The sequence below is a fragment of the Daucus carota genome, chromosome 5 (assembly GCF_001625215.2).
Source record: "Daucus carota subsp. sativus chromosome 5, DH1 v3.0, whole genome shotgun sequence".
In the NCBI taxonomy this organism is placed as follows: Eukaryota; Viridiplantae; Streptophyta; class Magnoliopsida; order Apiales; family Apiaceae; genus Daucus; species Daucus carota.
In genome coordinates, this window is record NC_030385.2 from 5,676,379 (window position 1) to 5,703,433 (window position 27,055).

General features: G+C 33.1%; 1 protein-coding gene across 2 annotated transcripts; it reads right to left on the reverse strand.

The window, feature by feature from the left end:
• Nucleotides 1-240: 240 nt before the first annotated feature.
• On the reverse strand, nucleotides 241-12,651 carry LOC108224043 (ubinuclein-1). Of its 2 annotated transcripts, none has more exons than XM_017398584.2 (13): nucleotides 12,312-12,651; nucleotides 12,016-12,102; nucleotides 11,802-11,894; nucleotides 11,462-11,538; nucleotides 9,457-10,033; nucleotides 6,098-6,197; nucleotides 5,896-6,005; nucleotides 5,611-5,697; nucleotides 2,968-3,093; nucleotides 2,694-2,831; nucleotides 2,558-2,605; nucleotides 2,111-2,212; nucleotides 241-833 (listed from the first exon to the last, which is right to left on the reverse strand). In XM_017398584.2, exons 1-13 carry the CDS (start codon nucleotides 12,525-12,527, stop codon nucleotides 462-464), a joined length of 2,133 nt encoding a protein of 710 aa, XP_017254073.1. In that variant the 5' UTR covers nucleotides 12,528-12,651; the 3' UTR covers nucleotides 241-461. The 2 variants fall into 2 exon arrangements, with proteins under 2 accessions (XP_017254073.1, XP_017254072.1); XM_017398583.2 differs by having other exon boundaries at nucleotides 12,016-12,111.
• Between the last annotated feature and the right edge of the window lie 14,404 nt (nucleotides 12,652-27,055).

Below are 27,055 nucleotides of genomic sequence, written 5' to 3' on the forward strand. Positions count from 1 at the left end.
CTAACTCATTTATAAGCTTTTTGGCTCATACTCCATAGCATATATGCTAACATGTCAACTTATTCATCCGAATAGAGTGACATGTGACCCAAATCCACATCCTATAATAAAATAGCATCATCCCTTCAGCAGGTCATTCTACAGTTTATATTGCAACACACTTGGTTTTTAGTGTGTCAAACTCCAACCGAGCAAAGAGAATATGTACACACACCGACACCCCAGATTGCAGCCAATATGTGTCTAAATGTTTTCTATTTTGTCCGAAAATGTCTGAGTATAATGCATCAACGTTTCAAAACATTTTTAAAAATCTATGTATATTTTAAGACTCTGTTCTCCAAGACATGATTAGAAGAACATCAGCCTCCACAGGCAATAGTAAAAGCTCCTACATCATGTTAACTTTCAGGTGCAACACCAAATTTTTTAGAGGGTTTTTTCATGAAAGAACCAACGCACTAATGGGAGGTGTTTTTATCCTCGCCTTCCGGTGAAATCAACTTATCTGGACGGACATCACATTTGCTCAGCACCAGTTCTGGCTTAATTTTTTGTTTCTTTCCTGCTAATATTTCAGTTGTCTTCATATCATTAGAGTTTCCCTTTATCTTCTCTTGCTTTGGCCTGTCCATGTTCGGACCATGTACAACCGTAGTTTTTGCAGTTCCATCTACTGCGGTTGCAACAGAAACTACCTTGTCTACTGAAGTTGAAGTTGCGCGTGAATCAGAAACCAACTTCCCTTGCGCATACTTCACAACAGAATTAGTTTCACTTCGACGAGTCTCATCTGTCTTCGAACTCAACTTCCTTCTCATTTTCTCTTGATTCTGAAAAATTGAAGAGGGGGTAATGTTGACAAATAAATAAGTATCATTTTTAACTTCTAATATAGTAGATACCATTGTATATTTACATGTAAGGGAAATACAAACAAATAAATGACATCCACATCTCCGAATTTTTTCTTCTTAGTATAATAACGATTCGCAGCTAATAATTAGCTAGGTCCATATGCAACATTTAGGCTAGCGCCATATACCTATAGTCTGTAACAAAAAATGAAGAGAAGTCCAGATAATATGTTCAGGAAAAATTCATTTTCCGAAGACAAACTCCTGGAAGATATTTTTACAGAATACAAATTTCAGGGGAAAATAAATTCCACAGAATGATTTTCGGAAAGATATATTCCGTCATTTGACTATCATGAACAAATGTGTAAAATGATGAAAAAATGTTCAATTTGGAAAATGTTTTCCTCTTTTAAACAGGGTAAGTGCTCCTCACGATTAACATCATCTTGCAATGATGAATAAAAGTCTAGTTCGAAGAATATGATGCATGACCAAGTGCAATTAGTGTTTGTTTTACATTAGTGCACAGGAGGTAGACTAGTGAGTAGTGACGTTGGAGGGTGCAGTGGTTAGCGGGGACAATGATTTCCCATACTAGGACTACGTTTTAACTTTAAAAAAAGAAAACAAGGACACATTTAGCTGTTTTTTCAACATATAGCAGGAACCTTACTATTTGGCCATATGGCCATTCAGGAATTCTTCCTACATCATGAACCAAGTTGACAACTAGGAATGACTACCAAATAACATGTATATATATATATATATATATATATATATATATATATATTGATAGGTTCTTCATAATCAATGCTGTTCAGCTTCTTCCACTGCTACCCTCGCTAATTGAGGCAAGTAACACTAAAAATTAACAAACCACCTGTAGTCATGTGGTCACTAATTCAAGGAACTCATCTTATGCTAGGCACTCCTAGTACTTTCAGTTTAGAAACACTGACATTTGTTCTATGCTCTTATTCATCTCGTGTCAAGAAGCAGTCTGAGCACTGATTTGTATACAGCTTGTCTTACAATTTAGGGTCCTTGCCCAGTAGTTTCTTAACTGCGATTGCTCTATCTTATTACATATGTAAATGATTATCCTCGTGTGACTTGACCTGAATTCAATAATATATAAGTTGTCATCTATTTTCAGATTGATAATGCTTTACCATATTTTTTATCCCTTCTTTCAAACTCTGTGAGTAACCATAGACCTACAAATATACACAGAGAGGGGACTATACCTTGTGCCCAGCATTCATCGCTTTCTTTCTATCTTTGGCCCTACTTATAGCACGTTTAATCCCATGGCTGTCCATAAATCCTTTCGGCCATAGTTCTACAAGCTGAAAAAAACATAGGGATAAATTTAGTAAACTGCTAAAAAGTACAAAAAAATAAATGTCCATAGCCACAATTGCGTGCAGAGCTGAAAAGATTCTAACAAAATCCAGCTTCAAAGAAGAATTGACAATAAACATGAGTCATAAACAGACAGTGATACCAGATCATTTCATTAGAGCTCAAACCTAAAACAACTACATTTGCAAAAGGAAAATACAAGTACTTCTATCCTCCTATAGTGAAAGTACTTGAGATTCTCAGATGCATTTTGCAGAATCAGGAAGAATCGGGGCTAAACAGTAAACAAGAAGGGAATAACTCTACGTAGCTAAAAAGAAAGGGAATACCTCTCCATAAAGCTTGTGTGCATGTAGTCCTGTTTCTTCTTCCAACCCCTAGAACAAAATGATAAAGTACATATTAAATACAATGAAAGTAATGTGAATAAATTCATTACCTGTGAACAAAAAACACATATAGTACTTCAACGTAAAAATCGTAGAGTTCACAGATCTTGTCCTCTAGTGCATCATCCATGCTAAACTTTCTCTTAAGGACTTCTTTATCTGCAGTAACAATTTCTTGAAAGTCATCAGACGCTCCACCTGTTTGCTCGAGAGCCTGAATATAAGATGACATTTACACGAAATTATTTGAAAGATCAGTAACATCGATTTTTAATCTTTAGTACACAAAGAAATCAAACAAAGAAAATGGTAACAAGGTGGATCAAGGTAAGGGCTGATTGTAATCATACCTTGGATTTGATCAAAGGAACACGAACTTTAACCATCTCATGGATCTCTTCCTTTAGCTGCCGGAACCTAGAAGTTCTCTCCTGCTTTGCTGATAATCCCATTTCACTGAGGACTTTTAAGTTTCTCTGCAGCAATAAGATTTTGGCACAAGTCATTATTTCTGTTAGCTTAAAAGAGATGGTCAAATCTTTTACATTATCACTTAAATATCCACTGGTTAAAAATTTCCAGCAAGTGGAAGGAGATGGTCAGACACTTATTTTAATCACTTGAAATAGATTTTTTAAAAATCTGCACATATTATTAACTCTACCAGGTTTAACTGCAACCAAGTTATTTGTATTAATTATATTAGATGACATCTGAAAACTAGGGTTTATCTTCGCACCAGGTTCTGCGATCAATATTGGCTCACATACTGACTACTAGTTGCTATTGTAGATAGGATGTACTACTGTAGACATCATTCATCCTAAAACATTTAAAGGAGAAGGTTCATCAGATAACCATTTACAAATTAAGTTAAATGTTGTTGTTTGCATTCCGACTTGAATAAATCTTTGCGAACACTATCAGACTGATTTTAGGTTGAGTAATGTGGCTTTTTTCCCTGGTATACTTTTCGAAGTTAGCCTTAAAACTTTATTCAGGTGCAGAAGAGTGAAATCAAATGATAAAGTGAAGATGCTGGAGTTAGGCAGGAAAAAGGCTGCAATAGATGTAGAGCTTGTTTTAAGAGCTCTCAAAAATTGTCATTAGCTTAGTATGGGTTACAGTCATGGAACAAGGAATGCAGGATGGAGCCCCGTTCCGCAATCCGTTTCGTTCTTTCCCGATCCCAGAACAAATGCGCCTCAGTTCCCCGTGGATCGCGTTGCAGTTCGTCCATGGTGACGAACTGGCACAATTTATTAAATGAAGCGATTATGCTGTACGACTTTGATGCCGGAACATACTGACTGGAGGAGGAAGAAGAAGAGATGAAGAGGATGAACCGCTGTGTATATATGTCAATGTGTAATTCTGTATATATCTACTACATCTGTATATAACATATGGCTGCTGACAATATTAGGGTTGGTAAACTTTACAAAAATTTAGGCCTGCAGGCCCAAAACTTTATTTTCTGAAGTCCCGTACTGATGTATTTATATATGCCACCTAATGATTTAGAAACCCAAGCCCAATTTTAAACACACAAACCCAATTACGTGTATCATTATTCAACCTTATGAATGATGTATAATCAGTTAACTTGTATTAGAGCATCTCCAACCCGGCACCAAAACTCTCTAATGGTGTAACTTTTGGAGAAAATCAGCTGCAATGCAACTCTATAATGGTGTAAATATTAAACTAAATCAATAGTGTGACACCAAACTTGGTGTCAAATGTTCATTTTTTTGTAATTTTTACACCATAATAGAGTTTTTCAAAATTCCAACTACCCTTAAGTTTGTTAACAAGACACATATACTCCATCTATGTCTCATCATATCCTATTATATCTCAACAAATCAAGTATTTTTAAAGAGTTTGAAAATGTATCTTGTTAGAGACAATAAATTCTTTTTGGTGTAATATATAGTGCAAGTGGGTTGGAGTACATTTTGTGAATGGTGTAATTTTTGCACCAAAATAGTGTTAAAGTTACACCGAAATGGTGTAAAGGGTTAGAGATGGTCTTAGCACTAAACTTACAATTATATCAAGTAATAAATATTTATGTTATTACTTAAATTTGTTTTCTTTAATTTCAAAATATATAATAACATAATAAAAAAAGAACATCATACCCATGCATCCCATCGTACCCACGCGTCCCATCATTACCTGATACACTTAAAGTTATGTTAAGCGTATCCATTTCGCACCCGCACCCTGCTTCTAATCGACCCCCGTCCTATGTAACACTCTGATTAATTAGACCTCACAATCAAGTCAAACTTATGTGCAATGAACTGCTGCAAATTCTCATGCTGCTTATTTTGTGGAACTTTGCAAATTGCAAGGCCCAAAAAAATCAGCAGAAAATCGAGCCAATGTTTTTGCTAAGAAAATTTAGCCTCTATTATGACTATAGCTAAATCACATGCCATTATTATGTTTAAAAAACCAATTCAACCCATGTTTGTAATCTCTATTACCTGGACTCTTCGATTTTGGCCTTATACCCATGTCAGCTGGACATAACATGAGTTGGTTCTTTCAAATTAAAACCGGACACTTCATCTTGTAACAACCAAAGTTCAGAATATATAAAAGGCCTTCAACAACTTGTTCGTAAAGAGAAAGGTCCATATATAACTTTTTCTATGTTATCCTTTGACTTTATGGCACAGATGTGACACATATAAGAGTTTAATTGGTAGCAAACATACTTTTTAAGATGTAAAATGGATCAAGAACATATAATTTTTCCCTTATGTTAAGCTTATATGCCGAGTCCCCGAACCTGTGTCCAATTTCAGAACTCACATCCAAGAATTTAATTTTCAAAAAACTAAGGATCCGACACTTGGATCCGCACCCGTGTCACACAGCCGTACTCAAGTCCAGGTAACTTGTTACAACAGAGCAAAATAGTAGATCCAAAGGCATAGTACATGCTGTAATTCTTCTAAACAGTTGCAAAATATTACCTTCAGAGTCCTGAGTTGTATCAGGTGGCCAACTATGCTCATTAAACGGTTAAGCAAATCCTTCGATAATTTCCCTTGCGTTGTATGCTGCAATTATCCAAGTAGAAGAATTTCAATACTTTAAGACAATAATAAAGAACTTTGTGACATCTGGATAATAAAGCCAATGAAATAATAGGAGGTGGCTGAGAAAAAGGATAACAAAAAACTGTGCAGACACACAGTTCAAATCAGCATCAACCATCAGCTAAAAATAATAATTCTCATGTTAGCTAGCCTCAGTACCGCTAGTCTAGCAATTTTAGCAAGTTTAGGCTTTATTTCGGCTGGCATCCTTCTTTTGCTAGTCTGCGCCAAATTATCAGCATCAGAAGCCTCTGTACTAGGGGGTCGTGCTGTTGCCACATGTATAAGAAAAACAAGAATTATCAGCTCTCAACATTATCATCCTTGAAAATTGTTAGTTACTAGCTGGGGAGGCACATACATTCAGCAACCAATTTCTCCAACTCCCTAATGGCTTTTTCAAGCATTACAGCCTTCGATTTGCCACTAGAAACCTCCTTCCTCTGAATGTGTGGCACCTTCTGCAAGTTTATTTAGGAATTTATATGTTATAAAAAGCAGTGAGGTATGTAGATGTGTTCTATAAGAAGTGCTGAAAATAAACGATTCTTTAGAGAACAGGCAGCTTAAGGGCTGTTTCATAACATTCCTCATTTCCAATCAGGACAGAATAGGAAAGAAAAAGTAAAGGTAGTGAAGCAGCGTTTGATTAATAATGGCATGTCATAAGTGCCACATTGCAAAGAACTATATTTAAATTATTTCTAATTATGCTGATTTACCAAATGGCTCCTAAATTCCATTCAAAGTAGTCATGTAGTTACAGAAGTTTTCGAGTCCTTGCAATACCCAATGTTATTAAAAGCAATATGCTCACTTAAGCGCAAAGGCCTCCTGGAGCATAAGTGCAGCGCACTGTAAAGTCCGTGCATTTATGGAAGACAAACATATATATATATATATATATATATATATATATATATATATATATATATATATATATATATATATATATATATATATATATATATATATAGGCTCATGATCAAATAGAAACCATCCTTAAAATAAAAACTAGAAACCAGTTTCCCTACCACTATTTATAACTACGGGTATCACGAATTTATACTGCACTAATCACTGTTTTTATACAGTATGTAAACAGCGGTTTTTATTATCAAAATTGAGAAAATCTACTTATCTAAACTATTGATAATCGATTATAGATGATCAATTTCATCCGTAGGAAGGTTCTTGACGGTAGGAAGCCGCAAGAGAAGTTGTATGATGATGGTAAGTAGTTGTTAGTTTTGTAAGTTATGATGGAAAATGTATGTAACTATTGGTGATGATAGACAATGGTGGAAAGTCATGGAAACGTCTGGTAATGGTGGTAAGAGGTCCATTATTACGATTTGGGTGAAGATGATGGTAATATACGTTGCATATATGTGTATATATATATTTATATCCGCGAGATATGTTATATATAAATTAGTGATATGTTATGTACAAATTAGTGATTTCTGTAGTTAACAATAGTGATAAAAATCTGTCCAGAAACTGGTTTTTAGTTTTTAGGCTAATTTGGTTTCTAATGGAGTAGGACTCTATATATATATATGTATGTATTATATACATGATATGTAATGTAGAATATTATAAATTTATAGATAAGACAGTTATAAGCCAAACTAAGTTGTCATAAATGACAAAGTAACCAAATTCATTATCACGTAAAGTAACAAAGATATGAAAAGTTAATCCACAATTCTTCTTCTTCATCATCAAAATTCACAAAATCATCCTCTTCATTATTATGATTCTGATCCTCAAAATGTATCACAAATCAGCATACTTAGGCTTTAGCAGTTAGCAATCAGTATGCTATAGTAAATAACTAAATATTATAAGTCAACGATATCACAATAGTCAGTTAATATGTATTACTATTACCTACAAGTATATGCAAAATCAGTTCAGTATTACAAGTCTAAACAATGTACGTATTACAATAAATCAGTTTAGTATAGGAAAATTCAGTATACAAGCAATTTAAAATCATACTAATATAAACAGAGAAAGATAATAGACATTGTATTTATAAATCAGTATATAAACAAATAAGTATATAACTATGCGTGTGTGTGTGTGTGTGTTTTATAAGTATGTGTGTGTGTGTATGAGAATCAGTATATAAGATAAGAAAGAAAGAATAAAAGGCCCATTCTTTGAAAACAAGCTGATGAAAATGTGCTTCTTCTGCACTAAAATTCTCAACGCACAGAAGAGAGCACTTCAGTGTAGTTGAATCACCCAGATGCGCGCTTTTAATAACACTGGCAACACCTCAAGTCAGATACCAAAAGAAAGGGAGGGGTTGAGAAAAACCAGTAAGACAATCACCATTTACGAATAATAAGATGCTTATAATTACAACCATGCCGAGGTAATACAAATAACCACCCAGTCCAGTGGTAATTTCAAATCACAAAGAGAAGTCTGATAAGGGATGCATTAAGCCAGGATGAGCAATTATCGAGACAAAAAATCTCAAACCAAATGGAGATTTATGATCAATATACAATCTAATTACGTCAATTTAGCGTATATTGATTTAAAACTAGATCAAGGTAGAACAAAAATCAATCCCGACCAACAATTTTAATATATGCAATGCATAAATTACAAAAAAGGAAATCCCTCGAGAGTTTCTAGAACAAGAGAGGATGATCGGACTTTGCTGTGAACTTAAAAATTCTATAGCAAGTCAAGGCAATTAAGACCTTTTACAAGTAAAGACAATATACTTATGAGACACCCTCGGAGTAGAAGAAATACAAAATCAAAATATAGGACTAAATATGAAGCAGTCCTATTGTTACTTCTTTACATGTCTACCTCTATGAGATCTAAATATAGTTATTCTGCCAGCCAAATAAAAAATTTATGTTTTCTGATGTTATATTATGTCAAGATATTGACTATATCTATATAAAAATGATATTTCAGCGCATCAGTATCATTTGCTGTGGTCTTTTGGGTACTGCACCCTATTTGAGGCCACAATGTCATAAGAGAAAATATTTGAATTTACAGTATTATACATATGAAATCTGGATAGGTGTTCCTGAAGCCTCGGTCAAAATGAGAAGGTAAATATTTTCTGGCTCTAGGCACCTGCCTTCTGACAATTATGAGAGTCTGGCTGTGTGTACTTGTTCAAGGTTTCAAATTCATCAGGCAGGTCTAGGCAGCTGAGGCACCTTCTAGTGCTTACTTGGATAACTACCCAGAAAGATAAATTGGGTCACTAATTGGATACATTTTCATATAGTCATTTATATATATACTTGCAACAATAAATTTTTATTTAGCAACTTTAGTATAACTTATTTATTAGTTAATATAGAGTACTTTTTAATTTATTGTTATCTTATATACTGTTCCTTGAGATATAAATAAATTGATATATTTTAATATCTTCGGACAACATCATGTCTAGGCAGGACATAGACAAATTGAGTTAACAGTGCACCTTCTAGCAATTAACCCAAGAATTAATCAAACTAATAAGTGTTTCCTATAACACTAAGATTACAGTATCACATTTCAAAACCCATCAAGACTTGGTTTTAGATATCAAATTTTCATGCTTATTTATAAAATACATATGATATCAGATAATGATATGGAAAAAAAGCACCACAGACTGATCTTCAAAACAATTGCAATGAGAACTTTTAAACAGGGCGACAGATTTTTTCTAGAATTACTCACCGTAGCTTGCATGGGGTTCCTACCCTCAGAAAAGATGCTATCAGAATGTTCCCGGATCCTATTCTTCTCCCCCTGTTGAGCTGATTGCCCCACATCTTCACCACTGCTCAATGATCTTCCATATTGGGGTTTACCTTGCGAAGAGATATTTCCAATCAACATCTGGTTTGACATATCAAAAAGTCCATCTTTCGATTTGCCACCATGGTTCTTTGCTGGGAGGACTCCGGCCTTCGCTTTGCCACCCTTCTCACCTACAGCCTCACCGTTTGTAACTCTCAATGGAGACTGCAGTGAAGAGCCTTTTACAATTGCAGATTTCTTTTTAACATTGATTCCAGCAGAACCTGACTGATTCTGAACCATCATCTCTTCATTGTTTACTGTTGGGAGAGCGACAACAAGAGTTGGATATGTAGAGTTTTTCTCAGTTAAAGGCAGAGACGTTCCAGCAGCTTTCTTTCCTGCCATATGTTTATTTAAAGTGTTTCCTTCATCACTCCCACCAAGACCTTTTGCCATATCTTTCCGTTTCCGTTTCTTTTGTTGTTCATGTGGTGATGTGATAGGCTCATTCCTAATGGAAAAAAATCCGAATTAGGAGAAAAAAAATTAAAGATTTGTAACCCAGAGTCAGCCAACAATATAAGCCCATATGATCTCAACTACATCATTAAATATAATTACATAATGCTTTGAAAACTTAAAGTTTCAATACACGTTTCTACACGGAATATATAGATAAATATGTTTACATAAATGTCCTACACAATAAAAATACACAATCATGATTACAAAAAAAAAAAAAAACAAGAAGAAGCATACACAAAAATACAACACGTCACCCATTAGAAGCAAAAACAATTGTTATATAACTTCTACCAAAATACCCCAAGTTAGGTCAAAAGTTGAAAAAGTACAAGATACTAGCCTTTAACCTGTGAGAAGCACGGGCAGTATATAGTTCGTAATTTATTATTCAAATTTAGAGGGAGAGTACCAAACCAAAAAATATAACTACAAATTTGGACGACAAATTATACCCATGTTGACTTATTATAGTATAGTATAGACTATAGATACACAGAGAAAGATCAAATAGTAGTAACAGCAGTACATTCCTAACAGAACACACATATATAGTATGAGCATATCTAAACTAGTCAGAATTTACTGCTACTAGTCTAAAGCTAATTTGACTTGAACACTAAATTAATTTTTGTAGGGTTTGCATATATGGTATCAGCATAAATGGTTCTGCATTGTTTTTACATTGCAAGTTGTCGGCTAATAAGTTTGCTAAAGCATCACAATATCTCAAGTTACCAGTATCTGATACACTGAATTCCTAAATTTGACACTAGGACAAGGCTGCAAGTGCAGCACACTCTATCCAAGTCATGCAACATAAGCTGTTCAAGAATGTAATATTATAAATTTATAATACACAGTAGTTCTTATGTTCATAATAAGCAGCTTGTAAATATGCACAACTCAGTATAGTTGATGCAAGTCAACAATACTAAGTTCATGAATAATTGCTCCAAATATATATATATATATATATATATATATATATATATATATAAGAGCAGATCACCTAGCTCAAAAATATAATTTAGTTAGGAAAAAAAAGGCAGTTCAAAGGAATTTCCACTTTGTTAGCAAATTACTATTATTTTTTATATGTTTCTGCACGCAGAAGGGAGATCATGAAAAGAAGCTCTAAAGTACCAAACAGCATATAGTTTGGGGAAGACATCTACTTAATCAACTATTACTAGCTTAATGCTTTACTAAATCTTGTGAAAAATGGAATGAAACCAGGGCTAGTATTTTAGGGCCCGGTCTTGTTCAAGTGAGAACACAGTCACACACATATCCAGCGCAAACCTTGTTGGTCATGTTTTTATATTATGACCATATGAAGATAAATCAAAACAGTAAAGGAATAACGCCAAAAAAAGTTATAAATGAATGGAATCAGAGAATCTGAGACACTAACATGCGCTCCAATTTCCCGCGGTTAACAAAGAAACCATCATGCTTTATTTCTGAGTTATCGACCTGGAAATACTCATCCTGCATCATTAGAAGGGAGAAACTTTAATTAGAACTATATGCATCACATAATCAATAATACTGCCATTCTGAATTGTGCAAGCTGTTTTTTAAGTTTACAAAGAAAAAAAAAAGGACAAACATATATATCAAACAATAACAAATAGCGCGGTAGGGTAAGAAGTAAAGTCGGCTGAAGTTGATCCTGATTCTCTTCTCTACAATAGCTGATGCCACATGATTCCTAGTAGAGGAAAGTATGCATAAAAGAGCGTGATACTAACCAATTCAGCATCATCTATAAAAGAATCTTCAGTGTCGTATTCATCATCATCAGGAACATCATTTAAATCCTCCTCATCGCTACTATTCTTTCCCTGGAAAGTTTATGGAACAGCATTTAAGGGCATAGAATGATAAATAAAGCATTGATCACACATTGCGGCGGCCAAAAACAGCATGTTAGGTAACAAAGATATAATAAAACACATGATATACCATGTATAACCGCTCAATCTTTTCAATTACAGCACTAAACCGACTCGCAGGGGGTGCATCACTCGCATCATCTTCAGCAGTCTTTCCCTGCGAAACCTAATCGAAGAAAGAATTAGGCTGTCAGTTCCGTTGCCATAATTCAGAAGAGACACCAACACTCATTAAGCCCGAAATTCGCAGCACAAGTCGAAACAAGACATTAAAGGTAGTTTTAGTCGTATAAGAGAGCAATAAAAGAAGACATAATCGGAAAAACAAGTGTGAGAAATGAAATGAAAAAGACGAGAGTGATTAACCGGATCAACGCGAGGGTTGAGAACGGGAGGTTTGGGAACAGGAGGCTGCTCTTTGGGCTTGGCAGCGGCAGAAACAGAAGCAGAAGCTCGATTGGCGTCCTTGACGAGCTTCTTCCATGAGACAATTGTGGTTTCGCCGGGCCTCAACTCAACTTGAAATCTCTGCCGCCCGCCGTCGTTCAAAACCCTCGTTCCTCCGCCACCGCCTTCGGCCATGACTTGTGAATTCCCGAGATTATTGTTGTTCTATAATTCTATCGCTGCGCGGGGTTGTCAAAATGTGTGTGTTTCTCTGTGTGTCTGTCTAATTCTTCCTGCTCTTGTTATTTGGTTTTTAACCATACGAGTATAGCACTAGTAAATCCAAATTAATAAGACTCGGGTACAATGTGTGCAGACTGCAGAGGCCCGTAGGAATTGGGTTAATAATCAAAGTGAGTCATCTAAGTAGATTCAATATATCAAATTAGTCACTGGATTCAAAATTTTATTAAATTGGTCACTTAAGTCAGTTACATGTATCTTTAAATATGAGTTCAAGGAGTAAAATTATTATTTACATAGATTTACACATTATTCTTGAGTGTTACTACAACTTAATACAAGGTTATGATTTTTAGTATTTATGATAATATATTTAGATTTTATCAAATTTATTTGTTATTTATTTTTTATTATATAGTTAATTCCTTTGTTTTAATTAAAAATAAGTAAAGGCCGTTGCGGCAACGTTAAAAAAGTGATTTTTGGCTTAAGTAAAGAAATGGATTAGAAGTGAGAAATAAATATGTTAAGAAAGTGTTTGGAAAAAAAGTAGAAGCTCTGAGGGAGAAGTTAACATTCGCAACTTCCTGAAAGTGCTCCTATTTATTTACACAAACGGGTTAAGAAAAGTAAAAGCCTGAAGCAACTTCTACTCCTTAGAAACAAACAGCCCCATAAACTCTTATTGTTATATTTAAATTTATCAATTTATCATTATTTATTTTAATTTACATCTCATTACTTGTCCAAATATTTTTCCTGCACTACGTCGGTGGTTTTCATCGAAACAGTCTTAATATTCTTTCAAAATGAGGGCATGATGCATACACTTTACCTTCCTAGATCATGTTCCAATTTGGAATCATAAACGGGTTATACTGCATAATTTTGTTTTGATTTGATTTACGTGTCTCAAATAATAGATTTTAACAAGTATAAGTTGGCCGGAATCTGGGGAGAAGCCGTGACCTGCCCTAATTTCTAAACATTTATATTATTCCTTTTTTACACCTAACAACTTTGATCTCGTATTTGTAATTAACATATTTGTAACTAATATTTTTAAAAACTCGAATAAAATTATTTATTTCATATATTTATTTAAAAATAAATATAAAAATATTATTTATTTATTCACGTATGATCAAAGTATATAAATTATGTCCACTCAATGATGTATAAATATTATATATAAATTATGGACAGTATATAATTATGGACCTTATATACAATAGTCACTCAAATAGTTCAATTCTTAAATTTACAAAATGCAACACACATCATTTTTTTTGCCAAATAAATATGAGAGATTTCATTAATCTGAATAAAACCATGTTGGGACAACCCCCAACTGGCGATACCCAGGTGGAAAAACAAAATAATTTCTTTCCTGACTGTTTAACAAATAGAATTTTAAAAATTCTTGAAACTAAGAATGAAACCAAAGACATCTAAATCAATCCAAATCGCATCGATATCCCTTAAAACAGTAGTATCACAATTGACCTTGACACATAACAATAATTGATAACCTGATGTTCAAAAATCCCAATTGTATAAACCGGGGTTGGAGAAACATCACCCCAGCTATCTACTTGCCGGATACCAGCTATGGACATGCTGCAAATGGAGTACTCCAAAAAATGAACAATATTCTGTTGTGAAAGGTAAGCTCGATCTTGTAATAATCACCACCGCTCCATCCTTGATACGGACTTTCCAGATCTCCCAAGACACCAATTAAATCACTCTCAAAGGACCAAAGTAACAAAACGAAACACATCAGAACATACTAAAACATGCGACACACTCCAAAAGGAGAAACACAAACCACTCCAAAAGGAGAGACATAAAAACACCCGAAAGCTGAATGCAAGATTCTCACCCAAAGGTGAAGATTATTGAAAGAAAAAGGAAAAAGAAAACAATGGGTAAGAGAAAATAGATCTCCTAATATGATTATGATTATTTAGATGAGCATAGGGGAAGGAGAGAGGGGGTCGACTCTCATTGAAACCCTAATAAACACACTTCATTTTAAATATGCTAAATACGATAATTTTTTTATACATGCAAGAAAATATTTGATCCAAGACCCATATCGGTTCGGTCATTTCGTCGACGGCCAATATAGATATCAATAATATAATGAATATTGTTAGATTCTAAAATTTGAACATAAATGTAAATATTTAAGATTATCTAATTTTAAATATCTATCTAAAAAATATATAATCCGATATTTTATATTTCAAACTAGATATAAGTATATCTGTTTAGTATGATAAAATAATTATCATAGAATCTGTAATTGTTTTCGGAGAGATTTTTAGGTCATCATGATTATCATGGTACCTCAGTGTTCTAAAAATCCCCGATTTAACCGATTAATCCCCTGCAAGGTCGGCCACCGATTCTGAAAGGCGCATGTTTAGTCTATTTGTAATTAAGAGGTATCAACTCAACTCTGATAAGAAAGCAAATAAATAGCAAGTACTATTAATCGGAATCCGTACGAAGAACGTCAAATGATTTATTGAAGATTTTATGTCAGAAGAATTTCAGGATGTTGCTGCAAACCACTGGAAGAAGTTCATTAATATGTTCAAACCTCAGTGTACAAATAATCTTTTGTAGCACGTCCGGAAGATCAGAAGGTATAAAGTTTAAATAATTTATTTATTCAGAAGATTCCTTAATTATGTCTACAAATGAAGAAGAACTCATAAGACGAAGAATCGACGAACAAGCCACATCTTAATTGTTTAATTGACAAGAAATATTTGATTCAGCTAGTTACAAATGAACTAGACAGTGCATTTGTGTATCAGCTTATCAGATTAAATATTCTATGTCAAAAGAAGGTGGCCGTTCAACCAAGTCGAAGATCGGAATTGTTTAAAGAAGACTGAAGACTCTACTGCAGAAGAAAAGGGATAAATGATTATCTAATTAATTATTTCACTTCTATAAATAATTATATTGGGTGTGTAATTTATTTATTAAATTAATTCTATCTCGAATTAATTTAATTTATGAATTTATGCATCTAATATAATTAAGTGAATATTAATTGGTTAATTAATTATAGGGAAATTAGATTGTCTTGTTGAATTAACAAGGTAAGACAATCCAAAGGATTGTCTTGTTGAATTAACAAGGGATTGTCTTACCGTGCTTATTTCCTCTTCCATCACACGGGAAGACAATCCAAGGGATTGTCTTACCGTTTCTTCAAATTGTCTTGCCATGAATTCCTTGCAAGACAATCTTCTAGATTGTCTTGCCGAATGACTTAGCAAGACAATCGCCGAGTTCCAAGATTGTCTTACCGCACTTTTAATTGTCTTGCCCATGGATTTGATTGTCTTAATAGTTGTAGACAATCTCTAAGATTGTCTTACAAGGCTTAAATCAGCAAGACAATTAGCCAAATTGTCTTAGCAAGCTTAGGATTGTTTTTGCCACCGTTGTCTTGCTAGTTCATGGGATTTGCCTATAAATATGGTCTTCCCCCCTTCATTTGTTCTTGTTCAAAATATTGTAAAGCTTTCAAGTTGTGCTAAACTTGCTATTCGTTAAATCCACAATTTACAGTGATTTGATCATTCGGTTGTTTTAAACTGTTAAGTTAGAATACTTCCTGTCGAATTTATTCTACGAACTAGTGGAATTTAAAACTGAACCATATTAATTATATAACGACTTACACATTGTTATATTAATTAATTAAAATATGATTAACAAGTTAAACTCCAATCAGATTATTCCGCCGTGATTTTTAGTGACGATTGTATTCAACCCCACCTCCTTTCTACAATCGTTTCAGGACCTAACATATTCGATTTTTAAAATCCGATTATTCCTTATATATATATTTCTTAATCGAAGTATATATGATAAATTATTAAAATTAAAATACTATATTACTTTAAATATGAATAATTATAGAGTTTATGAATATAGTAAATATATTAGTTACTTAATAGCTAATATAATAACAACTAAATATTAAATAATATTTTAATATTAAAATAAATCTGATTTTCACTCCGATTAATCCCCGATTTCTGATTAATCCCTGAATCGGTAGCTCAAACGATTAGGTCCGATTCCCGATTTCAATAAAAATGTGGTACCTAGATGAAAAAGTGATAAGAATGATTAGCATTTAATTATTAAAATAAATTTAAATAACCGAGATTATAATAGACACACACACACACACACACACACACATAAGAGAATATGGAACCTTAGATAAATCTCAGCCTTCTTCTATGAGATAGCACCAATATTATACTCCCTCCGCCCCAATTCTTTTGGCTGAGTTACCATTTTAAGTTGTCCCAAAAAAAGTTCTAAGTTTCTATTTTTATGTAATTAGTTCCCATATATACCCCCTTACTATGCATGTATAAGCGTGTACAACAGTGCACACATCTCCTTTTTTAATGATGGCTTGTTCTCATTTTGTCTCGTGAACATAACAACACTTATTAAGGTGCACGTCTCAATGTTAACTTCAAATATTTAGCCGCACATCGATCAAATTTTTTTCATTTTCCCTCTCAACACTGGACAATGCATATTTATTTGCAAAATGAGTACATTATAATTTTCATGATTGATATTTTTTTTAAAAATATTTCTAATGCTAGCATTTTTAATTTTATTATTTTTTAATTTCTAAGATAAAAAATGTTTAAAATTATATTTCATATCAGTTTAGAATAAAATTAAAGCTTACTATAAACATGACTTTAATGAATATATTGTCACCAAAATTAATTGTAAGAATAATTTAACAATAAAATATAAAATAGTATCTCTAATATAAAAATTTATAAAGTCAAGTATACGTTTCAAATAATATTACTTATAAAATTTTATTAAAACTAAAACTTAATATAAATATCATGACTTTAATGATTGTAGTATCACCTAATTTAGTTATAAAAATAATTTAACAATCAAATGTAAAATACATAAATTATATAAAGTGAAAATTATTTGCTTTAAAATAAAACTGCTTATAAAATTATAAAAAAACTTAGACTTACTATAAAAATTAAAACTCGTTACACATATGATTTCAATAATTATAGTCTCACCTAAATTAATTTTACAAATAATTTAAGAATCACATATGAAATAATATTTTTATATATTATTTTATATTGTCTTTCATTTACAAACTGAAAATAATTTTTCGCTTAAAAAATTAAAACTGAAATATTGATTAACATAAGAATATAATGTCCCTCAAATTATTTTTTCTTGTTTACAATCCCACCAAAACTCCTTCCAACATGAATTATTTTCACTTCCAAAATTTTAGCTTAAAATTTTGAACTTCCTCCAAAAACTCCCTCCATGATCTCCTCATTTGCCTATAAGAACATGACCGGCTTAATAGATTTTTCATTCAAAATTTACAACACCACACAAGATTTTACTTTCAAGTTTACATATGGAAGAAAATACAACATCAAATGAAGATGGAGCAGCTACATATAAACATATGAGTGCAGATCAAAAGAGAATTGTTTTTGAGTTTCTCCTGCAAAATTCTAGGAATATGGAAGTGAAAAAGGGTTTCAAAAAAATTGCAGCCAACAAATTCTCAATTTCAGCTCGCACCATTAAAAGAATATGGTTACTTGGTAAGCAAAACATTGCTAATGGTATTGATTTTAGAGGTAAGTCATTTGGTCATGCAGGAAGAAAGAGGGTAGAAATTGATGTCAACATGGTGAAAGAAGTACCTTTCAACAGAAGAACAAATATCCGGTCACTAGCATGTGCCATTCATTTATCAAAGTCTACTCTTCATCGACGCATCCGAGAGTGACATCTTCGCCCACATACAAATCCAATAAAGCCATATTTGACGGAGGAGAACAAGAGAGCACGTCTAATGTTTTGTTTATCTATGATCACTCATGATATGAATTTAAACATTTCTTTATTTTCAAGCATGTTAAATTATATTCACATAGATGAATAATGGTTTAGCATGACAAAAAAACCAAAGATACTATATTCTTCCCGGCGAGAACCCACCCTTACGTACATGTAAAAGTTTTAATTTTATTAATAAAATCATGTTTTATGTGTGGTTGCACGTCCTAGATTTGACACTTTGAGGAACACCATGTTTGAGGGAAAATTTGGTATATTTCCCTTCATTACAAAAGAACCTGCCAAGAGAAAAAGCAAGAATAGGCCTGCTGGTACTTTAGAAACTAAACCAATAAACCCAATAACCCAGGATGTGACAAGGAAAATGATGATAGATAAAGTGCTTCCAGCAATTGAATCAATGTGGCCAGGAGGACATTCAGGTGGTATAATCTTTGTCCAGCAAGATAATGCAAAACCCCACATTAGTGTAGATGATCCTGAATTTGTGGAAGATGTTAAAAGGAATGGTTTTGATATACGATTGTGCTTTCAACCTCCTAATAGCCCAGACCTAAATGTGCTAGACTTGGGATTTTTTAGAGCAATACAAACTTTACAACATGAATAGACACCCAAAAGTATAGATGAACTTGTTGCGGCAGTTGAAAAATCTTTTGTGGAGCTCCATCATGATAAGCTCAATAAGATTTTTTTGACGTTGCAACTAAACATGATCGAGATAATGAAGAAGGTAGGAGGTAACAACTATAAACAGCCTCACTTTGATGACAATCAGTGCGCTAATGGAAGCATTCCCCTCCAATTATCTTGTGACGAGGAGCTTATCAACTCTGTTCATAATCACTTATCTCATTCTAGTTAGCTGCAGTGTTATTTTCCAACTATCTGTATTACTCCTATGTTTGTTAAATTATGCACGAGTCTTTTGTTTGTTTTATGAATTTCAACGCATTTTTATATAAGTGTTTCTTGAATTGGGAATTCTTTTTTGAAATTTTTGTGTTTACAGATTGAACTTACTTTAAAGAAAATTTTATTAGATAATTTAATTTTATTAGCTAATTTCATTATATTATTAATAGTGTAATTTAAAAAAATACAGTACAAATTTATGAGAGTGCAAGTTTAGTTATGTAATCGATTTTATTATCTGATTTAATTTAATGATTCAAGTTTAAACATGTAATTATTTTTCTAGAAAATAAACTAATGACCTCAATATTATTTTTCAAGTTTTATATTAGTGTGATATATATATATATTCTTATTAGTGTGATTTAAAAGAAAATTAAATTTATGATAGTGCAAGTTTAAGTGAGTATGTGATTAATTTTATTAGCTAATTTAATTTAATGATTCAAGTTTAAATATGTCATTAATTTTTAGGAGAATAAACTAATGACCTTCATGTGTTAATTTTCAAGTTTTACCTTAGTTTAATTATATTCTCTATAGTGTGATTTAAAAAAAACAAATTTATGATAGTGCAAGTTTAATTATGTGATTGATTTTATTAGCTAATTTAATTTAATGATTCAAGTTTAAACATGTCATTATTTTTCTAGAAAATAAACTAATGGCTAATTTTATTAGCTAGTCCAATTTAATTTTAGGTTTAATAACCTTTTAGCCCTCGAAGTATGGGTGGAAGTTCCGATGCGGCCTCGAAATTTAAAAAACGTACCTTTCGACCATCAAAGTATCCTTGTCGTACCTTTTAGCCCTTTTTAAAAATACCGTTATAAATCGGGGGATAAACTTGACGATTCATATTTAGGGTAAAGTTTGGGCGTACCTTTTAACCCTTATTAAAGTATACATCTCGTTTCTTTTAACCCCTAAAGAATACATTAAAACACATTAGATGTTCCTTTTAACCCTCACGCGTGAAATGTCAACTTTGTCCAACCCCGTTATATACCGGTATATGCCATAAAGGCTAAAAGGTACGACAAGGATACTTTGATGGTCGAAAGATACGTTTTTAAACTTCGAGGCCGCATCAGAACTTTCACCCAAACTTCAAGGGCTAAAAGGTCATTAAGCCTTAATTTTATTAAGCATTTACTATGCTATACAATGTAAAATATAACAAAAAAAATTAACAAAAAATTAGTGCATAAGTGGACATAAAACTTAAAAACATACACTTCCTGAAATATATCCGTGAAACATTGCAAAAATATTTGATTACATCAAATATAAATCATTAACATTAGTTAATATCTCCATCTTCCCCTGCATGCAGTATAATCATCTAGCCCATCTCTTAATAACAACCTAAAAAAATTAAAAGGATATGTTAGAATTTCTGACATAATTATTTAAAAAATAAAAATAAATAAAAAACTTACAGTTACAACATGAGATAAAAATACTCAACATTTTCATGATGCATTGCTGCTTTTCAATAGACATATTTTCATGCGGCTCTGGTTCATTGATATCAACAACTCTGGGTATTTGAGGGGGCTCATTAAGATCAAAAAATATTTTAGGTACATGAGGTGGCTCATTAAAATCAAAACATATTTTCTTCTCCTGTTTCATTTGCATGTTGTATATTCAAAGAGAAAATAGAGGAAGAAAGAAGAGCTAATGGCTAAAGAGTGTTAACGTTGGTTTATATAGCCTATATGTAAACAACCACCTGCCTGCATTTAGTGTATCTTGCTTTGTTTAAGAGTCAAATGAAAGTTCCTACGTTCTTTTGAAAAAATGAAAGTCCACAAACACTTTTACTGTAAACATTGAAAAGCTGTTAAAAAAGAGGATATGCATTGACTAGGAAAGATAAACACTCCAATATAAAATGCAGGGCAATTTCGTCTATTTATATAAAAGATGCACTATTATTAATATCTGTGCAAAAATCAAATCAGCCAAAAGAATTGGCACGGAGGGAGTATTATTTTGTGCAACATTTAAACTTTTTAAAATTATAGAATTTTCAGTTTATTACACTTTGTTATCTTTACTTTTCTTCAATCGTTTACTATCAGACTCGATATGTCTCTACAATAAAAATCAAACCCCATTCCTAACAATTAAAATTTACACGATTATCACTTTAGAGGAAACAAAAGATAATCAGCGATCTGGCCAAAAACTAGGGTTTTCTCTCTGCCTCCCTGTTTTGAGAGTCGACTCCCGTATATAGGGTTCTAGCCACCACTTCTCCATCTTCTAAATCTTCATCCCTTCATCGATTAAGCCATTTTCGCTCTCCCATCCTCTATTCTGTATTTCAGTTTTTCAATAAACCAAGATCCGTGAGATCTTATTGAGTACCTTGTTATCAAGGCCGTGCCCATATTTTGGGATGTTAGTATGTCATATTTTGTGTTTTGTGTGTGTTTTTGTATCATTGTCGGAGGATTCTCTAAAAAGGATTCATACGATATTGTGGGCGATCTGTAAGACTCGCATCGATTCTGGGATGACGGTGGATATCGCAAAAGCTCACCTTTCACAACAAAAATTTGTTCATATTTTGGGAGTCTTTGTTGCTCCGATATCTGTCAATATAACTGATAGTTTTGAACGTTGGGCTACAGATGATGCTTATGTGAAGGTCAATTGTGATGCCACCAGTTTCATAAGTGATGTAGGTTGGATTGCTCGATATGTCATTGTATTACTTTTTAGATTAAAGAATTTAAATATTCTATGTGTTAAGCGATCTGAAAACAAAACGGCTATTTGTTTAGCTCGTTCTTTGTTTCACAATCAGATTGTAGTTGACAGTTGGGGGGTTTGTCCCGACTAGGTTCCGATGAGTGATTCTTGTTAATAAAATCATTTGTTTGTCAAAAAAAAATGCAGAAATTTATAGATTGAAGTGGATTTTCCAAATGGCCCGTTAAAGATAAAGCCAATTCAGCAACTCAGGTAACACAACAAAAACATATGCATATGTGTGTGCGCGCGCACGCATGTATGTATGTATTAAATTTTACATGGAGATGACCTCTGACTAGGGGAGAATGGGTGTCAGATCGGTGCGGTTTTATAATAAAACCAAAACCGAAACTGCGTACCGTCGGTTTTTAAAATTGAAAACCGAAATCGTCGGTTCGGTTTCGGTTGTTCATTCTTGGTTCGGTTTCAAAACCGCCTACACAAAAATAAATATTGAATATTTTTTTCATTCAAAATACTTGAAATTTATATTATAATATTATCCAACAAAAATAAAAAAACAATTTTTTATTATACAATAATAAAATGTAATATACATTGCATGTATGCAACTCAACAAGTTTGCAAGTATACCTTCTGTAATATTACAATTCCTAGAGCATAGAGCACATGCACAAAGAAACTTGCTCTCAAAAATACATTTTACTGCTCTTTTATCACAAACAATTCCCTAGCAAACTATCTAAGTTTGCATATTAATATAAAAATTAAGGTAAAACATGAGACTACTTCATTGGACACCTAAAAATAAAACAGCAAGAATTTTAAAGTCGATGTGACCCTAAATATCAGAGCACCGGTACTGATCGCTAGACCGAGCCCAATTTAGAGTTTTCCTCTGCTAGGCTCAATATACTAAGAAAGATGAATAATTCGTAATCTTATATATATATATATATATATATATATATATATGTGTGTGTGTGTGTGTGTGTGTTAGTTTTAAGATTTTATATAAATTATAAATAATATATATGATAATTTATTAGATATCGGATCGGTTAGGTGTTTTTCGGATCGGTTCCTATCTAAAACCGAAACTGATCAGTTTTCAACTTTTCGGATCCGGTTTCGGTTTGGTTTCATATGATGTGGTTTTTGTCGGTTTCGGATTTATACGGTTTTTTGCTCACTCCTACCTCTGACTACTGAGATAAAAATAAAAGGAATTGCTAACAACCCCCATCTTTAATATGTTAAAATACTACATACGAGATTTTATTAGTTCAAGAGAAATAGGGTCTTTCAATTGAAGGTAGAGAAAGACCCAAAAAAAGGTTAAGAGGATTGAAAATGGTCCCGTTTAACGGTCATCTCAGGGAAAGAGATAGTGTGTATGTAAGAATAATTTTTTTTTAATATCATATATATGTGCGTGCGCGTGCTTGTGTTAATTAAATAGAAACAATATATATAATAAAAGTTATAAACTAATCTGCATCCTAAATTCAAAACTATTATCTTTTAATTATCTTTTAAAAAATATAAAAGGACAAAGATTGTTTGTCGCTAATATTATTCTTTTTTCTCTCACTTTTATGTTATTTGTTCTCTCTACCGTGCTTCTTTCCCATCGATTATTGTATCCCTACCTCTCTCTTATTTTCTTTCTCAATGAGTATCAACCATCATTATCAATCGAATCTTTTCTCTCGTATAACAATTATCTCTATTTCAAAAAATGATTCACTCTCTTCAACAATTAAAAAGAACGATGTTGTTCAATTACAAAAATTCCGTTAATTTGGCATGAATTATTGATATTATTGTGCTAATTAGCTTTTCAATACGATTTCAACAAATTTAATCAATATTTGTTATGAAAATAATTCCAATATAACTAGCTAAAAAAGTATAAGAAAGAAGGAGAAGAAAGACTTGTATTATCATTTTGTTGTGTGTCTCAAATTTACACAAATGGCTCTATATATAAGCCTATAAATTAAGTTACAACTTACAAGGATAGTGAAAAGCCAAAAGTTTGGCTATTAATAAAGGAATACAAAAGGTGGGAAAACACAAGAGTCATCCACACTATACATAACAATATTAATGTTAATCAAGGCACATTCTATTTTCATTTATTACTTTATAATCTATTTTTGTACATGACCTTTTTAGACTTGTGGATGTGTTTTTTTTTTTAGTTTACGACATGTGTGTAATATAATTTATGTGATTTGTGGTGATATATTTTATATTAATCAAAAGTACTCGAAAAAAGGTGTAAAACATAATGTAACTCGGAATATAATTGTGATACTCAACCAAGTAAAAGAACATTGTTAGGAATCAATAGTTTTTTATGATAACATAACACATTGTAACTTGTTTTAATTAGAGTCTTTATCAAATTATCAGTTGTAAATGTTATTTGTATTATCTTGAGATGCATCAACTGATGGATAAAATAGGATGGCTAATTGTAAATATCCAATGCCATGTAAATTTTATCTAAGTGAAGGATGATCACGGATGGATTAGCAACATTTCGACTAATGAAGTCTGCACAACTTTCAATGGATGAATCACAAGAATTCTCAACGGCTGAATCTTGTACAGAACTCAACGGATGAGCCACATTTCAAAGAATGAACTAGCAGTCGTTGAAAGTGACTAAAGCTTAAATCTGACAGATCACATGGGTTGATTACACTAATTCGGACATGGTAGCCTATTTGGGACAATAAAGAAGAAACAGAAACACATCTGTTTTATGCAATGCAACTTGGATTATTTGAAGAACATCAGTCAAAGATGAAGACAATTCAGAAGACATGCATAAGACAAATGTGGTGCAGCAAAGTCTAGTTTAGAGTGCAGTTTTTCTATTCTAGTTAACTTTGTGAACTTGGGATGTATAACCAGGTTAGTAGCAACATTAGAACTGTTCGAAACATTAGCAGATCTAGAGTGTTTACTTGAGAGTTCTAATGTTGAAAATCAGCAGTTGTGAGTTTGTAAAATCCACATATTCTTCTTAATATATTTTCACGGGTGGATCAAACAATCCACCCGTATTTTTAAATACTTGATGTTCTTTACTTACTGCAATTTATTAGTGTTTATGTTCTTAAATCTTTAAAGTTTTTAAAAGATTGTATTCAACCCCCTTTCCTACAATCTTTCTTACAGTTCTGTGTAAAATAACAATTGGTATTAGAGCGAGGTTCCCAACATATAGGGAAAAAGATCAACACAGCTAAAGAAAGATGGGAAAGATTAAGGATGCTGGAGTGAATTTCATTGGAAAGTGAAAATGTATCTGCACTTGCTGTCAATTGATGAAAGATATGCTAACTGCATAGAGAAAGGACCTCATGCTTCCATGAAGGTCTATACTGGTACTGGAGCTGATGGTGAGGATATTGTAGGCAAGATGATTCCCAAGCCTATTCATAAATATTCTCCTGAAGACACCGAGGAAGTGCACAAGGATAAAAAGACCATGAACATTCTTTTTAATGGTTTAGATCAAGATATGTTTGACAGTGTGATAAGCTGCTCAACTTTCAAAGAAGTGTGGGACGCCATCAGAACTATTTGTGAAGGAAATGAGCAAGTAAGAGGGAACAATATACGGTTGCTGATTCAACAATATGAGTCATTTCATTTCAAAGCTGGAGAGAGTTTAAGTGATACATTTAACAGATTTTAAAAACTGTTAAATGGCTTGAAACTCAATGGCAGAGTCTATCAAGTTAAGGACTCAAATTTGAAATTCTTAAGGGCTCTTCCTAAAGAATGGAAGCCTATGACAGTCTCCCTGGGAAATAATCAAGAATTTAAGGATTACACTCTTGAGAGACTGTATGGCCAGGAACTTTGAAGATAAATGTGCACGGAATTCCTTCTCTTGTTCGTTCATAAATAAGGAATACTTCTGGCATAGGTGTAGTGTTCCACAACTCCAATGACATGCTGAGACACGTTATGGTAGGCACTATTCCTTTTCTGTCAAGGTTAGGCAATCAACTATGGGCGATTTATTCTCCATTGCGAAGGGCCAAGATCAAGGGGTATTCTTCTGTTATCATGGAAACAGATAATTTGGAAGCATTTCGCACTATTAGAGACTTTCATACGGACGCACCAGTCGGGGGTTATGATCTTGTGTTTCAGATTGATATCTTACTGAAAGATAGAAGCTAGACGTGTGTGATAGCATAAGTTTTTTCAGCCAAAAATCATGTGGCTAGATTTGTGGCAAGGCTTGGGAAGGATGTCTCAGACAGACTCTAGCCTCTAAACATGATGATTGGTCCCATTGAGGAACTACTCGACCGGGATATAGGCCTTGGGGTGGACCACCCAGATTTCATAGATGTTGTTCTTCTTGATGAGGCGCAAGATCCGGTGAAATTTGATGTTGCTTTCGGCCTTGCTGATCAAGTTCATGGTTTGGGGTTAGGTCAGGTCGCAGCTCAAGAAAACATGGCAAATGCATCAGGCAACATGCATAATGGAACCATGGAGAATCAGGTGGCGGGCAATGGCGTTCCAAAGTAGGATCCATAGTTTCAGGTGGGCAATGACATGGAGGCAGTAGGAGCTCAAGAAGAAACTCACCAGGCTGGTATGGTGGGCAATTGTGTTCTCTTTGTTGGGAGACCCATTGATCGAATATATAGATTAGTTCTTTTATTTCTTATCACTGGCTTAGGACATAGCTTGTTTGTAGTTATATGTTTCGGCCAATGCTTAATAAGATTTAGGTCTTGGTTGTTCAGTATGATGTTTAGGTTTTTGCTTTGTTCAGCAATATGTACTACTTTGGTCACCATCTTCTAGTTGGAGGGTGGTGTTATGAAATAAATGTCTGCTTATAAAAAAAATCTATAAATTAGTTA